The 18,202-nt window shown below is 34.3% G+C and overlaps 1 protein-coding gene across 1 annotated transcript in view; it reads left to right on the top strand.

Moving 5' to 3' along the window:
• Positions 1-13,731, top strand: part of LOC129229245 (conserved oligomeric Golgi complex subunit 4-like) — a 45,011-nt gene extending 31,280 nt beyond the window's left edge. The window contains 12 exon segments of the mRNA XM_054863510.1: positions 1-119; positions 199-284; positions 2,631-2,844; positions 3,100-3,162; positions 3,250-3,306; positions 7,273-7,419; positions 10,104-10,196; positions 10,307-10,408; positions 10,497-10,505; positions 10,507-10,626; positions 11,455-11,546; positions 13,612-13,731. Of these exon segments, the coding sequence (XP_054719485.1) occupies positions 1-119; positions 199-284; positions 2,631-2,844; positions 3,100-3,162; positions 3,250-3,306; positions 7,273-7,419; positions 10,104-10,196; positions 10,307-10,408; positions 10,497-10,505; positions 10,507-10,626; positions 11,455-11,546; positions 13,612-13,654 (1,145 nt within the window). The 3' untranslated portion in view covers positions 13,655-13,731.
• The last annotated feature ends 4,471 nt before the right edge of the window (positions 13,732-18,202 follow it).

Genomic DNA, 18,202 nt, shown 5'->3' with positions numbered 1-18,202 from the left:
AAGAAGAGGCAAGATTGACTCGTTTTCTGAAGGAATGTGAGCTTAGCAAACTCATTCATGATGTGCTAGGAACTTATGTTACTATGGAGGAATATTTTATGAGAGAATCCATACATAAAGTAATATTTCTGGTGTCATTAATTATCTTACTAGTTCAATTATTCTTTTCGGAAAAATTTAATGATAATATTTTTTTAGGCTGTTAGTATGGATGCAATTGAGGAGAATTCGCAAACTTCCAGTATGTTAGACGATGTATTTTTCATAATTAAGAAGTGTTTAAGGTAAACTTTTGTTTTATAGAGAGAGAGAGATACTGTACATATTTTTTCTTTTACAGAAATTTATATGCTTCATCAAATAGCTTATAGTAGACTAGTGGTGCCCAACCTATGGCCCATGAAGGTAGCTAGTTTTGTTCAATGTTACGAATCGAAAATCATGTTCCAGAACTTGGCAAAACAACTCCAAAAACATCTTCGATTATCCCACACCAACTCCTGCTGAGTTGCAGTCAAGCAAAACACTTTTTCACTTAACTGCCATTGAACTTTTTCCTTTTTTTCTTCTGTGTTTTGGTTTGTTTGATGCAGGCAGTTTTTTTTTTTTTTTTTTTGATAATGTTACAAATTTGCAGCCAAATATTCAGAAATCAGTTTAGGAAAAATAGATACAAACTTACCTTTAATAAAATAACCATCAAGTAATGGTGCAATTTTCAGTTTGTAATTTTCTGCTATTTTCCACTCTTTCTCATGTTGTTAAAATTTTTCTTTAAATTTTACACATGTTATGCTTATGACCCATTAAATTTATCTTAATGTAACGTGTGTAACGCGGGTAAAAAAAAAGTTTGGGCACTACTGTAGTAGACCTTTATAAAGAATTTCATTCAGTGTAGTTTATAATGATTATACACAATCTAAGAAAAATTTGCAAAGGAATCTATTTAATAAAGAATGATGGCGAAGTGTGCTTTGAATAATTTGGAGAAAATATGCTGTGTGTGTGCAAAGCCTAGTAGTGAAAAAGCACCTATTTTTGAGATTGTTTTCTTCCCATGAAGTTAAAAGTAAATGGTGAAAAAGTATTCTTTACAGTTCGAATCAACAATTGTTTTCTATTTACTGCTCAGTAAATTTTCAGAACCTCGAACCTAATGTGTAAGTTTAGAGCTATTCACAAATATGTAATTTTTTGTAATTACCAGGAATGTATTAAGGTGTTTTTTGCAGGAATTTTATGTTAAAACGCTAGAAGGATATTTTTTCATAGTTTTACAAAATTGTGAATTGAAAGAGACAATCATTCAGATAACTATACAGTTCAGATCTTCTAACTTGAGAAGGAAAATAATTGAAATTCAAATGTTTTTTTGTTTTTTATTTATTTACCTTTTGAAATTAGGGTTAATAAAGTGATATTTCATCTGTAGACAATAATGAAAAGAGCAAAACTTGTTTCACTTTGACAAGAAAATGTGTGTTAGCTTTTTTGTTATCAGACATTACTTGGTATAATTATTTAAAAAAAAAGTGTTGCATTTTCAAGCAAAGAAATAAAAAATATGTTTGATACATAAATGAAAAATGATCAAAAATGCTTTGTGCTAAAAAATGATTTAAGCTTGGCCGCTGAGAACCAAAGCAGGCCCATTGTCAAGTTGGTCACTAATCTCCCCCCCCCCTTCTCCCCATAAACTTACACAATTCATACTACCCTGATTCTGATCAAGGCTAATCCAAAGGCCTGGTTCCTAGTTACAGACTTGACTGAAATGACACCTTGTCAGCTCTGGATTTAAATGGAGGGGAAAAAGGAACATAAATGAAGCACAAATTGACAGGAAACTGCTGAAAATAGCTATTTCAAGGCTGCAGTGAAGCCCCTTCATCAGTGCTAAAAGTTCTCAACACATAACAAAATAGGCATGAGTGAACACACCTTAACAGGACACTGGTATCTGTACCAAATTTGTTGGCAGGAGTACCTATGTCTTTTGATTGAAGTTGACTGTTGAGCACTTTTAGCACTGTTGAGGAGGTTCATTTGTTGCCTTGAAGTAGCATTTTTATGTCCATTTGTGCTTCATTTGTTTCTTTTTTTCCCTGATTTAAATCCTATTTTAGCATGAAGCACAATTTGCGCTTTATTTGTAATGTTATTTCATTTTACTTATGTTTGATGCATGTCAAATATTTTACCACATTCTCAAACTTTGTTCTTCTATTTTAACCTGAGTTATTTTAGCTGATTGAACAAATCATTAATTATGTTGCATATCTCCCTGCTTTAAGAATTTCATATTTATTTGAAATAAATTTTAAGTAAAACATTTTATATACATTTTAATATTTTATGTACATTTATACATATAAATACAGTTGGCTCTCTGTTTAACGACGTTCTATTTAACAACGTTCTCTATTTAACGAGGGCTTTTCATGGTCCCGGATGGTCCACTGTAGTGTTAAAAGCATTCTATTTAAGGACGTTTTCTACTTAAGGACAATGTTTTGTGGTCCCTTAAAAGTCGTTAAACAGAGAGCCGACTGTACTTACATTATTTTTATATATATACATTTAAAAAGTTAATTATTATAATATTATGCATCTATCTTTTTTGGTAGGAGAGCTGTCTCAAGTTCTTATGTTGATATTGTTTGTGCAATGCTAAACCACACAAACTCATTACTGCAGACTGACTTCTATGAAGTTTTAAATGAAAAAGTGAAACTTGGGTTCCCATCTAGTATGCTAGATTTCAGTCAGGCGTACAATGTTTTTCAAGCAAGCCTCCAGATGCAAACATCTGATATTGACAAATCAAAAATTGACTTTTTGGTAAGTATTTAAAGTGTTAGTACAAACAATTTTTAAAAAATCAATATGCTGCTTTTTGATTATTTTAAACCTAAAATCTATCACCCATTATCAGTTGGTAAAGATCAAAATAATAGTTTATATTTCACTTTAGTATAGTTACATTTTTTGCAATCTAACTTTCAAATTTAATTCTTGGAACTAGATGTGTTGAAAATGATTTTAAATAAAAGAAAAATCTGCTGAAATGTATTAGTTTCATGATTTTATCTCTAGGTTACTCTGAATAATGCAGAAGTTACTTGTGACCTTGTCCGAACACTTCGTGCAACTCTGGAAGTAAGCTACTTCCAATTTTCCTATTTTTTTTTATCTAGGTGTTGTTACTGATATAATAAATTATATTTTTAAATATATTGTTAATAGGAAGATGTTCAGAAAATGTTTCCCCATGCTTCTGATCAAGACAAGAGAAAGTTAGATGTAAGTAAGATTTAGGTTATATCGCAATTATCTTGAATAATAATACTGCACTATTTTGTTTTGTTTCATTTACTTTTCTTCTTGACTTGCTATGAATTACCGCACTTCAACTGTAGAATACATTATTATTCTCACATTAGTTCTTTCTCATAATTACGAAAATTGTACTATACATTTTCAACACACTACTGCATTTATCCCACTTAACTAATAATTATGTAATAGAATTGGATTCAGAATCTTACCGGGTGGCCCAGCGGTAATGTTTGAAACAAATGAAAAAATAAAAACAAACAAGAGACATGAGAAGAATTTAATGACGTATATTGAAAGGACATATTGGGCTATTAATGATATAGAGGTTCGAAGTGACCGCCATCTTTAACAAGGACAGCAGTTAGGTGATTCTGGAATCCAACCATTACTTGTGAGTAGGCCACACTGTCAATCGTTTGGACAGCAGTTGTAATGACGGTATTCAGTTCTGAAAGGTTTGTAGGACTTGTCTGCCACACTTTGCTCTTCAAATAACCCCATAGGTAGTAATCGCAGGGGTGCAGTCTGGTGAATAAAGAGGGCCATTCGACACCACATTGGAAGTGCAGTGGGTAATCTAACCCAATGATTCGATCGCTAAAATGCTCATTGAGCATCTCGAAAACATCTGCAGTACGATGTGGTCTTGCTCCATCCTGCATAAACCAATGACCTTGGAACAAGTCATTACCATGAAGAAAAGGGATGAACTCCTCGTCCAGTAACTTCCTGTATTTCGCCGCGCTTAGAGTTCCATCGATGAAAACAGGGCCAATTCTTGTTGTGGAACTTCTCCTGCCATGCTCCTTGAACTGCCTTCACATTCTCATCACATCTGGCCATTTGTAGCACAAATAAATACGGGTACTTCTGTCGAATATTTGTTCATTTTTACTAACGAGAATCACACACTAAAGTGCACCGCACACTGAAAGAACATCACATTTACAATTGCCCACTCAACGGAGCATGCGCTCCAAGTTTGGCTTCACTCACTTCTTTCACTGCACCTAGCGCCATCTATTGGACTTTGTTTCAAACATTACCTGCTGAGCCACCCAGTATTTTGACTTGCAGTTAGCTATAGTTAATGGCAAATAGACAAAGAAAAATGTTGTTAGTTTCATGTGTGACATGTGCAGTAAATGAATGGCAGTGCATCTTTTGTCGTTACTTAAATTGTTAAATTTTAATATTTTTTCATTAGTATTATTGTATTAGCATAGTAGTCACCGCCCGCCTTGTCTAGTGGTCAAAGGAGTCTGACTGTGACGGGCAGGTCTTGGGTTCGAATCCTGGCTTGGGCATGAATGTATTTTCTCTCTCCTGTCTTTTTGTGTATGAATGTGTTGTTGTGCTGGGAATAGTTGCCTACCCTATAAACGGGTCCAGTGGCTTAACTACGTACCGCAAGACCGCGCAATGCGGAGGGGCCCGGAGTCAGAAGCGGGCCGAAAATTTTTGAGCTTTGTTTTCATTCAATTTTATAGAAATTTTCCATAAATCAAACTTAATTTTAAATGCTTATATTTTTTCTGGGGCCTGCTAGAACCCCTGAACATATTGACCCAGGGCCCCCGGTTACCACATTGGGGCCCTAGGCAAATCACTTTTTCGGGGCCCTCTTGTAGATAAACATTACAATAATTTCCATTTGCTAAAACACTTTCAGTCATTTGGAGCCCCCAAATAGTAGAGGTTTTGCCACGGCCTCAGTAAACAGGCCCTGAGTAGGGAGAAGAGGGCCCAACTTCCATGCGCGAAAACCAAACTTGGCTCTTGGCAATATTGCTTTCCCTAGGCCACCTGCCATGGAGAGAAGGGGAAAATCCCTGAAAGAAAAGCAAAAGAAGGAAAAAGTCCTGATCGTACCGGAGCTCAGAAAAAGACAATCAAGAGAAGTTTTTGGGTTTGACCTGGATTGTGTGAGGGGCGGGGGCAGAGTCGAAAGGGGCCCGAAAGTTTTTGAGCTTTGTTTTGAATTTTATGAAATTTCTCCGTAAATCAAACTTAGTTTCAAATGGGCCCCCTAGAGCTCCAGAACTTATTGACCAAGGACCCCCCTAGGACTAACGATTTTCAGGGCTCTCTTCTAGCCAAACATTACAGTTTTTTGCCATTTGCTAAAACAATTTTAGCCATTTGGGGGGGCCTCAAACAGCAGAGCGTGAAAACCAAACTTTGGCTCGGTGCAAGAAGTATCATATATTGCCCTCTCTAGACCACCTGGACCCCGAGTCCTTTAAAATTACCAAAAATCATCTAGAATTGCGTTTTAAGAATTTCAATATCAAAAAATTTCCGGAAGTTTCTACTTCGACCCCCCTTTCCCTTACATAACATTCTAAAAACCCATTTGTGAACCACTTTCGAACTTGCCCCGGACCAGAATTTTTCGAAATCGAAGTTCCATAAAGGCAGTTTAAGGATAGTTTTTTAATCGCGACTTTAAAACTTCAATTTCGAAACATTTTCACAGAAGCTCCTCAAAACTTGTTTTCGTTCATAATATCACCAACATTCGCTTAAAATTGCGTTTTTGGAATTTCAATTTCGAAAATTCTACTGCAGAGTTCCCAATTCAATTCCTTCTTGTAGCGTCATCAAAAGTGGCCTACAATTTTGTTTTTAAGAGTTCCATTTCAAAAAACTTCTGGGGCAGATCCCTTGGAACCCCCCCCCCCCTCCTTTTCATTAAAAAGGAGTCTAAAATTACGTTTTTGGAACTTTAATATCGAGAGACTTTCGGAACAGTCCCTATATCTTCCCCCAAAGGGGACACGTGTGTAAAAGCTTACGGAATTACAGGTGAGGCTCCCAAACCTTCCATACTCCTAACATCACTGAAGAACATTTAAAATCACTATTTTGGAAATTCAGAAAACTCTGGGGCCGAGTTCTGCAACTCATCCTTTCACCTAACGTCATCAAAGGTGGCCTAATGCATTTTTAGAATTCAGTTTCGAAAAATTTCCGGGGATAGCCCCCCGAAAACCGTTATTTTACAATCATCGAAGGTCTTTTAAAATTGCATTTCTCAAACTGCAATATCAAAATATTGCAGGAAGAGAGTTACTGACCCCTTTTCACCGTGCTGCCAAAAATGGCTTACAATTGCGTTTTTAAAACTTCCCTTTTAAAAACTTTACGACTAAGGAGCCCGAACCTTCCTTATTCCAACACTTTTGGGGGGGGGGGAGTCTTCACGATATTTCTGGGGGTACGCCCTTGCTCTTAGGGGGTAGGCTCCCCTGAATATAGATTCATACGATTTTTAGTAGGGGGCCCAAAATCAGATTTTGCTGGGGGCAAGAATATTTGAAGTTACGCTACTGAACGGGTCCTTATGGCATGTGTGTACTGTGGAAGTTGGACTTCACACCAAATTACGGTGCAGTTGGAAAAAGGAAGCAGTGTACCGCAAAAGTGCCAACCTAGCTGGCACATGACAGCAACAACAGTGTAGTAAAATTGAGAATTTGGCCCACCTAAAGAGTTGACCTCAGACAGTGTATCCTCCTCTAAATCTGCCTTATAGGATGTATTTGTACTCTTTCCTGTTTGTATGTTCTTGTATTCTAATTGTTTAATCCCCCCAAAAATTTTGTTTGCTAACAAAAATATTTTTTCATGGATTCAACTTTTGGGTCTTTTTCCCTCTCCAGCAATGTGAAAAAATCTGATTAAGCAAAAATTTATTTGAATAATGATGGTAAATAGTGTTAAAACTTGGTTGCAATTGCAATAGAATTGCATAGTTTACTTGCTGTTTTAATAGTGTTCATCATTAATGAAATTGAATTATGTTTGTCAGGATTTTTTTTCTGTTAAATCTTTTCGTTTGATATAATCAGTTGATTTAGAGATGTTATTTTTCATATGTACGTAGAGGTATTAGACATTTTTAACATTTTTGAAATTATTCTACAGAGTTGTTTATCCGAGTTAACATCTGTTAATTGCAAGTTCCAGCAACTAATTAATAGTGGAAGAAGTCATCTTTGTGTTACTATTGTGAAGCCTCGGGTAAAACCATGGGTAGATGCTTTCCAATCTGCATCGCACATCATAACTGAGGTGATTGTTTTTTGTTTTTTTTTCATTATTTTTATTTATCCATTACTATGACATACTTGCCGAACGTACTGTTTTTTGTTCCAGTTACTCACTTTTTTAGGCTATCTCCTGACTTCCCTCTTCAGAATCATTTTCTTCCACTTGAAAAAAATAATTTAGCTGAATTTAAAAAAAAAGAAGAAAAACTGCTACTAGAGATAGGGCATGACAAAAAATATAAAAAAATTACCCAAAACAATTTTTTTTTAATTTACGCAAAAGTTCTAACGATCATGTTGGTCATTATTAATATATAATAGGGTTCATTCTGGTTGGATTAAAGTATGAGCCTAAAATTATTTTATTCACTAAAAGTTCTCTTTTTTTTTTTCACTTTTTTTACTTCTGGTGAAAAGTGCACCAGTTTTGCATCTGTGGTTCAAAATTTGATTTTTTTTTTTTTTCATTTATGGTCATGATTAAACTTTGTTAAATAAATGGCTAGTAAATAAAATTTTCAATAAAACTTTGATTTGAAAATATTAAGACAAAATTCTGTGAACGTTTTGAAAATAAGCTCAGCATTTAACTGTCATGAAGTTAAATACTGAGCTGAATAAAATTTAATCAAAAAGTTTAGTTCAAAAACGTTTTCAATGTAAAAAAACTCTTTTGTCTCTTGTGTTTTGATAAAAATATCTACCGTTTTTCAAAGTAAAATGTGCTGTTTCTGTTACTTTCAAGAGTGGCAGGCATGCTATGATATTTTTTCAAAGATAAGTTATGTGATGATTGGTAAGCTGGATTTCCCCTTTCAGCAGTTGCTTACTTTTGTTTGAGACAAGGTAACATTCCTGATCATGTGCCTCCTGTCCTCCATGTAAATATTTTTCTAAACTAATTTTGGTTTCGCATTTACGTTAAAATGCTAACTGTTTTATTCACTTCTAAATCAAAAAAGACATTTTGATTTGCATGTAACTGAGCAGTTGCAGTAGCGATCCAGGTATAAAAATTCGATGAAGTGATTATTCTGTCCTTTCGATCTTTTCTTTTCATGCTATTAGCGGTAGGTGGACGTAAGTGCAACTTGTTAGGAAATGCCGAGGTGGCATGTTTTTAAGTTTATATAAGGTGCAATAGTGTTTTATAATTTTAGTTGAATCAATTTTTACCAAAGTTATTTTGAGAAGTCTGTGTGATTATTCAAGTAGAATTTCAGTTCGTGTTTCACATGATTGCCGACTCTACAATGAATATTTTCCAGCATGAGGTATACTATGATATTTTTTCAAAGATAAGTTATATGATGATTGGTAAGCTAGATTTTCCCTTTTAGCAGTTGCTTATTTTTTACTTATTGCTTTGGTTTTAATGCATTGTTAAGTAGTGTATCTGCTTTTAGTTTACTACGTGACATTTAATTAATGATTTTCAATTTTATATTTGACTGTGTTGTACTGTTACTGTTCAAATGTTTTTCTTGAAATATTATTTTCAGTCTTTGCAATTGAGTACATATTATATATTTTTTGTTTATTGATAAACATAGCTTTATTACGTGGCTTTTAGTAATTTTCTTAATTTTTCCTCTCTTTTAGTGCTTTTATAAACTTTTTTTTCAAAGGAACTTTTACATGTTTTTTTTCTTTTAAAGTTATTTAAGCTCTAACTGATTGCAAATATGTTTGGTGGTTAGATCCGGGAAAAAATGGCAAGCCTAATAAGAACAAGATCCATAAGTCTTAAATGTCTACTACATTACACCTCAGGATCCCCCATTCCAAAACTTCTCGTGGTTTAACTGTTTGGATGGGATCCTAAAGACAGCTCTGTTTTTTTTTATCCAGACCAGGAACGTAGCAGTCACTGATCCAGCACCCCCAAAGTTATTGATTTGCAATGAGAACTTGGAGGTTTTTGTGACAATGACATTTTTAACATGCCTCAGTCACCATTAGCAAAAATGGAAGATCTTGGATCAGCTGCCATTGAACCTGAGACCCTCCAGTTACATGTCCAACGCCTTATTGATCCGCCTAACATAGCCATTTTAAATGTCAGTAACCAATCTTACGATCCCCATTTATGCGCTAAATGAAATTACAACATATCAGGCAAAATCTGGACCATTAATCTGTGTTTCAGAACCAGAAGGACGTAAGTCACATTATGGTAATTTTGTAGGAGAGAAGAAAAACTTTTTCTTCTGGCATATGCAAAGCATGCGACATACTCTTTTTAACCCTGGTAAAAAATTGAAAAGGATTTTTTTTAAAAGAAGAATGTTCTCATGGCAAGGGCGCTCATATGCAAAATTTCAAGGGGGGGGGGGGAGCTCAGATATTTTCTTCGTGGTTTAGCAGGATATTTTCCCCGTAGAAACAGATTTCAGTACAGATTAGAGTTATTAAAATTTTTGCAAAGAAAAAAGTACTAAAAGCAAGAAAGTTCTAATTTCAAAGGGGGGGCTGGATCCCCCATTCGCCCCCCTCCATACGGGCCCCCTTGTCACATAGCTTAATGTGGAATTGGCTTCTATATGCAATGCACTAATAAACAGAAAATCACAATTTTTGGACTTGCGTTAGTCTGGCTCTCTGATTTACAGAAATGAGGAGCGGAAAGAACATGGCTCATTTAAATATATGTTCTTTTTGTTATTTTTTTTAACTTTGCTTTAATGCATTTTTTCGTATATGTAGGATGAATTTTCTCAATATGAAGCTAATGATGGTATGAGACCTTTCATCCAGAACTTCATTATCAGTATCGATACATTTCTAAAATCCTTAAAGGTAGGCAATTTAGGTTCCTCTTTTGTTACAATTGCTAAATAGGTGAAATGTCTATGTAAACATATACTTTTTTTTTACCCATTTTAACAAATCTGTGTTTCTTTTTGCAGTCGAATATGACTACTAATAACTTTGATGCACTTGTGAGCTTACTAGCTTCAGAGTTAACTTTGCAGTTTGAAAAAGCTGTTCTTTCTTGTCATTTTAATAGGGTAAGTGATAGAATTGTACTCATTTTAAGAATTCATGTGCTTCAAGGAAAATTGGAGAATTTCTTATTTTCAATTGTTTTTCTTTCAGTTTGGTGGTTATACAATTCGACAGGGAATTGCGGATAATTATTGCTTATCTTACTACTGTCACAACGTGGACAATCAGAGATAAATTTGCCCGCTTGTCACAAATAGCTTCAATTTTGAATTTAGAAACGGTAAGTATTTGTTGATGGTATCACAACTAAAAAAATAATTGTGTAAAGTTCTTGTTACTGCAAAAACCACTCGTGTATCCCTGCTCGAGTAGACAATGCTGTTCAGTTTAAGCAGAGAGGTGCAGGTTCCGTTTGCAGAGCACCAGTAAGGTAGAACTCCTATTTAATTCAGAAATCACAGAATAGATGGAAGAACCATCTATCAACATTTTCAATAATCAATCGACATTTCAAAAGTTTTGATTCAAACCAAAAACCGAAAAACTCCTGGTTTAGCAGCCACAAAGGCCTTGATTCACTTGGAAAACTTTGTGGCCACGACATATTTAACGTGCCCTAGTCATCATCAGCAAACGCAGAGGACCTTTGACCGGTTGGCATCGAACCTGAAACCCCCCCCCCCCAGTTACGAGCTCGATGCCTTATTAATCAGGCCACCACAGCCCATTATGTAACGTGTTAACTGTTATCAACTTTTTACAACAAATAAAAGAAGTAATTTTGTTAATTTTATTTCAGTGTAATTTTTAATATAGCCAGCATGGATATTTAAAGCTTAAATTTGAAGGGAACTTAGTGTTAAGAAGTACTTCAGTAAAATGTTACTGAAAAGTTATTTTTTCCTTCTTAGCCCTCCTTTATCCCCTTACTGCTGTTGTTTTCCATTCATCTGATTCCAGTAACTTTTATAAACTTAAAAAAATATTAACCGTTCTAACTATTTTACTTTATTATAATTTTGAATGAATAACCTTCTGCTTTTTAATGTCAGAAAATATTTCATATTTGTCTACAATGTATCGCTGTATTATCATTATTTGCGAATAGGTGAATGAAATCCTGGATACTTGGGGCTCTAATTCTGGATCCTTAACGTGGCGTCTTACACCTACTGAAGTACGACAGATTTTAATTCTTCGGTAAGGTTCATTTTTAAATGTTAAGATTGTGAAGTTACTAATAATTGTGTGAAAATAATTACTTCTTGTTTGAGATCAACGAAAACCCTACACTTCTGCAACTGAAATTTATGCTTAGGGTAGACGCATCATCTCAAAGGTTTCCACGGAAGGGGGGGGGGGAGAAGGGTGTATTCTCAATGAAAATTGTACCAAAAAGCAACCAAAGTCTTGTCCACATATATGTAAATTCATTTATTTCTTAATGGAGGGTCATTTGCCCCCTCCTGTCCCTCTAAATAATGGGTCTGGCTTAGGGATGAGTTATATTTATGTTGAAATGTACTTTCAACTGTAAATTTATTATATAAATACATATTAGCAATCAGTTCTTCTCTCTCAAAAAAAATAAGTAAATGTTTGTATTTGCATACTTTAATATAAGTTATCATTAATAAATCTTTTAATGATTAATGTAACATGCTGCTATTGATGATTGCATTTTGACACTTTATAATTAAAAAGAATAATTAGGTATTTTTCCCAGCTATAAAATGATAATAAGCAATGCATCATGCATCAACATACAAACAAAAGGCTTTTGCTGACAAAAAAAAGGCTTTTGCTGTTTCTAGAAAGTTTTAGCACTGCTGTAGCATTAGACTTTAGTTTAGTTACATTTTTATGTGTGAAACCTTAATGTTTCTTTTTTATTCTAAAAATTGTTTTTGTTTCTTTGTAATTTTCATGTTGTAAGCATATAATATTCACCCATTGGTTCCCAGAGGGAAGCAGCGCCGTCTCTAGTAGTTCTGCCGCCCTAGGTGATATTGACAAGTGCCCCTCCCCCCATTGAATAATAATAATAATAATATAAAATAATGATGTTTTAATAGAATAAAAATAATGGTAAAGTGCTTACAATTAAAAAGAGTTTCTAGTTAAATTCTAAACTGGGTTTTGCATATCCAAACACTGGTACACACAAATTGTTATTATTACTATTATTATTATTAATATTTTTATCATTAAAGCAGTGAATCTTATTGCGCTGAAACAGATATTCATACTTAAAAAAATAATAAATCAGTTCCAAAATTTGCCGCCCCTAAAATCTGCCGTTTAGGTTGCCTATCCCAAGAGCCGGGCCTGGAGGGGAGGTCACTGAACCCTCCTCCCCCCAAGAAGAAAAATAAATAAATAAAAATTGTGAAAAAAATCTTTATTTGACTCATTAATGTATGAGCATGCTTGTGTCTAGTTTTACCTTTCAGTAAAATTTGGAGTTTCACTCCACAAATCGAGAATTCCCCCCTCCCAAAATTTTTTATTTATCATGCCCCTATATTCACTCTGCTATACACTAAATGTAAAGTAAAAATATTGAAGTCTACTATTATTGATGAAATCTTATTTTTTTTTTAAATGTTAACTAGATATTCAGAGGCTTACCTAGCCTGCTCCCTTATGGAAAAGAAACAAAAAGGAACAAATAATTAAATAGCCATTGAAGAATACAAAAACTGAAAGTAAGGTTATGAAATGAGAAAAATGTATGTCTGTCTGTCTCACCCCCCCCCCCCCCACACACACACAAAAAAAAACCCCACCATTAACTTTTGAGGGAATCGTTCCATTTGAAATACATGTTGCTTATTTAGTTCTATTTTTACTGTAATTACGACTTAATACAATCATTGTCAAACAACCGCAGTGAGTGCCACTGAGTGTGTAGTATGTTAGCAAAAGGTAAGGATAGTTAGTAGTTAAGTATTGGGGTTTTGAACTTCAAATAGTTAACAAATGCATTATTGTGAATAAAATGTTCTATAATAAGTTCTCAGCTTGAAAATGTGTAACATTTCAAGAATTTCTACGACATATTGTGAAAAATATGTTTATAAAATGTTAATCCAACATAACTTCAGCTGAAATGTTTTTAAACCGTTTAAAAGCAATTGCAAAATCTTTGCTTTGCAATACATTTCATATTCTTGTGCCCATGTTTTTTCTCCTATTTATTAAAGTTTCTTTGCATTACAAAAAGTTTAAATTTTGATTGGTTTTGTTAAATATTTTATTCCAGGAAAGATTTTAGATCTGAAGACATTAAACGCTTGAAATTGTGAAAAGAAACTGAATTTGTGTAATTAATTATATTTTTTTTAATTTTACAAATAAAGTGTTATTGTTTTGTTGTTGACAAATATTATTTATATGCATCTATGTTTCATGATACTTTTGAGTAAAACTGCTGAATAACAGTTTTTAAAGAAGTAACTGCAAACAAATTTTAACTCAAAAAGGAGGAGGGGGACAGAAATTGTTTTTATACGCATAAGCATACCTATAGCTAACTGATTTTTACAAATGTCTTTCAGCTGTTACAAAAACTCTTGCTAAATTGGTAGTCAATTTAGTAAAAAATATATATAGTTACTTGTTTTTAATTCTTATGGTTCTGATAGGGGTGTTATGCAGCCATGAGAGAAACAAAAACATTAAGATGTAAAACTTTTCACATTCCTATTACTTTTTGTTTTCTCTATTTTTGCATACTGCTATGCACCCTCAATAGCAAACGAAAGGAGTAATGAGAATAGTTACCCCTCCCAAGAATTAGAAACTTATTTTCTTCAAATTTTAACAAGCAACAGTAGCTGTTTACATGCAATTTACCAGCAAGTCAGTCATCACATCCAGAGACTGCAGTTTCATCCTTGTTGTAGACTCATCAGTCAGGAATAGTGCATAAAAAAGGTGGAGACAGATTTCATGTCATTGAAGCTTAGAGTGCCAACAAACTGGTAGACAAAGTAATTTTTTCTCACCAGCGAGAGTATGCAGCCATTGTACAGTTCAACTTGTAAATTGTAGGCAAAGCTTAGGTATTAAGCAGCAAGTTATTGTCCTTAAGCCAAGGCTAAGACAGAACTAAATGCAATATACCGACAGCTCAGTCAGCACACATAAGGAGACTGCAGTTTCGTTATTGCTGTGAACTCATCAGAACAGTGAATAAAAGAGTTGGAAGTAGATGTCATCTCATTGAAACTGAGAGTGCCAATTGATGACGCCAGAGAAGAAACCAGAAGAATATACCAGAGATGAACCAAGCAGAAAGAAAAACACGGATGTTCAAATTGTTTTTCACTATTTATCTCTTTGGTCTGCCAAGCTCATTAAGACAGATTTACATTGCCAAATAAAGTGAAAAAATGCTATTTTAAACAAAGTGACGCTGATTTTGCTTTATTAATAATTTTGCTTAGAATCATTTTAAAATAATTATACCAAACATTCTAACCGTCAAAAATTATTAATAATTTTGCTTAGAATCATTTTAAAATAATTGTACCAAGTGTTCTAACTGTCACAAATTGTTCGAACAAACATCAATCATCTGTAGTTATTTTTATGGGCTTTTCAATGATACCAAATACGAAACGATATGATATTTCATTTGTGTGCAAAAGAGCTTTTTTATGAAGTTTTTGGCTTTAAAATCAAATTTTTACTTTGAAGCATTTTGTCATCCGCTTCTGAACTATGCTCAAGATTACAAGTCTCTACCTCGTTATTTAATAAACACTCACAAACCTCCACCCGAACAGACATACACCAAACCAAGTTAATAGAAGCATGTTTAAAATGTAACGTTGTATCTTGTATCATCAAATTCACTCTTGCCTGTAAAACTTCCTTTTTTAAACAAAATTGAACCCCTTTGTTGTGTAGTAATATTAACAGAATTGCATTTTGTGCCTTTTTAATTTATAAAAAATTTAATAAAAAGCTGTGCCGCCACCCGGAAAACATTTGAAGTTTGCTTTTAAAACTCAACTTTTAGACTATCTTTGGAAATGAATAAGTGGAAGTGTGGAAGGACAGGTTTGTGGCCGAGGCACCGACTCCGAGGGTGCTGCGGTGCTCCACCACCCCACAAAATATTTAAGGGAGAGCTGATCACCCCTCCCCCCCCCCCCGGCACAGAAGAAAGGAGGGAAAAAGATAAAAGGAAAATCTATTTCCTAGATAAGAATAACCTTTGGCTAGAGATCTACTGCGACAGAAAGCAGCTTGAAAATGTATTTATTTTTTCTTTTTTTGTTACTGACTACCAAACGGCACGACCCTGAGGGTCACGCATCTGGACGAAATCTGGATTTAGGTCAGTTTACACTGGATATGAGCCCAGGTAAAACTGTTTGACTGCATAGGCTCTAGTTCAGCCGTAATGGGGGGGTCTAAAGTTTCTCGTTTGGTTCCAGAAAAGCAATGGTTTTTCCTTTGAAATTAACCATTTTTTACTCTTTTCTTGATATTGCATTGCTGTATCGCCCAACTGAATGCATTCACAGTGTAGAGCCAATTTCACCATCCCTACGTTGTACTAACTAGAGACAGGACAGATTAATGGAGAGCAAATATTGTGCCAAAGTTTCGAATTCCAAAGAAAACGCTATTGCAGTTCCGGAGCCAAACAAGCAAATTTAGAACCTCCTTGCAACCGAACTAGACCCTATTCACTCGAACTATTTTACCTGGGCTCATATCTAGTACGAATGGACCTAAATCCAGAAGTTTATCCAGATTCGCGACTCTCAAGTTCTTGCCGTCTGAAACACTGATTTGCAGGCCTTCTCAACTGCAATGGCGTTTTCATTGGAACTTGAAACTTTGGGACAATATCTACCCTCTCAAGAAATTCATCGTCTCTTGTCAGTACAACAAAGAGGGGAGGGGGGAGATTTGTTTTATGTTGTGAATCCATTTAATTGGCTCTTACTGCAATGCAGATGCAAGAAAAGCATTAAAAAAAGTTTCATTTCAAAGGAAAAACCATTGCTTTTCTGGGCTCAAATAACAACTTTGGACCCCCGTTGCAGCCGAACGAGGGCCTATGCAGTCAACCCGCTCTACATGGGTTCATATCTAGTGCGAGCTGACCTAAATCCAGAATTTCATCCAGATCTATGACACTGAAGGTCGTGCCGTTTGGTAGTGAGCTTTTTTCCCTTTCAAGGGCACTAGGGCCATAAATCTTAACCTTTCATGAAATTTATCCTCACTTATTCATACACATGTTTTTTTTTTTTTTTTTACTTGTATGCTTCATTTAAATTTTATGTTTTCTTTTCTTTTCTTTTTCTTTTTTTTTTTTTTTCTGAAGGTCACTTTACTAAAAATTTACTTTATACACCAATTTTGAAAAAGAATCCTGGATTTACAGGATGTATTTATTCTTACACACTTATATTGATTCTTCGCTTGTAAATTTGTGAATTATTTGATTGGTATAATTCATTGCTTTTCGAAAGCAATGAATTGCTTTTGAAATTTATATTTGCAAGCGAGACAGTTTGACAGGATATTAATCGAAACTTTCAAAGAAAATAATATTTATTTCAGTTTTTTAATCTTTTTTCCTACAGTTCAGTTGAGTAGATTTTTCTGTTCTGTTAACATTATTTACGTCCATGCAGAGGGGAGAGAAGTATATTCAAAATAAAAAATAAAGAATCTTGGATCAAATCCGCTTGTGCAATATGCATTGTGTAAAAAAAAGAATCGATGACAAAAGCTCAAACGCGCGTAGTTACTATATTATGATTCTTTTGTGCAGCATGAAGTGGATAACTAACCAAATATGATATTTTTTCTGCGCTTCCATATATATAACGTAAGTCTTTTTTTACCCTCCGAAAATGTTAATTTAAAACTTAATGTTCAAAAACTTTCATTTCCCCTCGTATTAAAAAAAAGACAAATTTGTAGTTGGTCTTTTTTGGGGATTTGCAGTTGAGCATCACAAAAAAAAAAAAAAGAACGAACGAACGAGGCAATTGTGTTTCTATAACTTGTGACTCTGACTAATATTTTCTCAGGTAAAATACTGTTTTAACATTTATGTTGATTTTTTCTACTTGTGGAGTTATTCTGTGGTCAAAATTTAAAGCAGAATTTGATATTTTCCATCCAGTATTTCTCTTCAAAAAACGGAAGCCCATTTTTTTTTTTAAAGTACGTTTTAAAAGTTTGCCTTGTCAATGTTTGCTCCCCCCCTCCCTCCTTAATTGATTTTCAAAACCCGGGGCCATTGGAAAATCCTTCGTTAATTTTCCAAAATTAAAAATTCCACCGAAAATTTTCCAACTTTAAACGTTAGATATGAAATTTTAGACCTTCTTTGTTGATAATATGGATCCAGTGGCGTATCCACGGGGGGGGGGGGACGATTGGAGTGATCGCCCCCCCCCCCCACACACAAGGTTTGTAAATTCGAAAAAATTCCAAGAGACCACCAAACTCACCCCCCCCCCCCAATCACGTCACAAAAAATCGCCTACAACTGTATTTTTACGACTTTAATTCCAAAATTTTTCCAGAGGAGAGTCTCTAAACTGTCATCAAAGATTTTCAAACATTTTGAATTTTTGGAGCCTCAATTTCGAAGATTTCTTGAATCCCATTCCTTTACCAAAATCATCCTATAATTGCGTTTTTAAGACCCCAGTTTCAAAAAAACTGTAAAACTAAAACCTCCTCACTTCCTAACATCACAAAAAAAAATCGTAAACTATGCTTTTGAAACTTTAATATTAACATATTTCCAAGGGATAATTTTGAACTTCATGCCTTTGCCTAATGTCTTTAAAGATGGTCTTAAATTGCGT

This window comes from Uloborus diversus, chromosome 9 (genome assembly GCF_026930045.1).
Source record: "Uloborus diversus isolate 005 chromosome 9, Udiv.v.3.1, whole genome shotgun sequence".
NCBI classification, from domain to species: Eukaryota; Metazoa; Arthropoda; class Arachnida; order Araneae; family Uloboridae; genus Uloborus; species Uloborus diversus.
The sequence above is the reverse complement of the archived record's forward strand: the minus strand, read 5'-3'. Positions and strand labels throughout refer to the sequence as shown.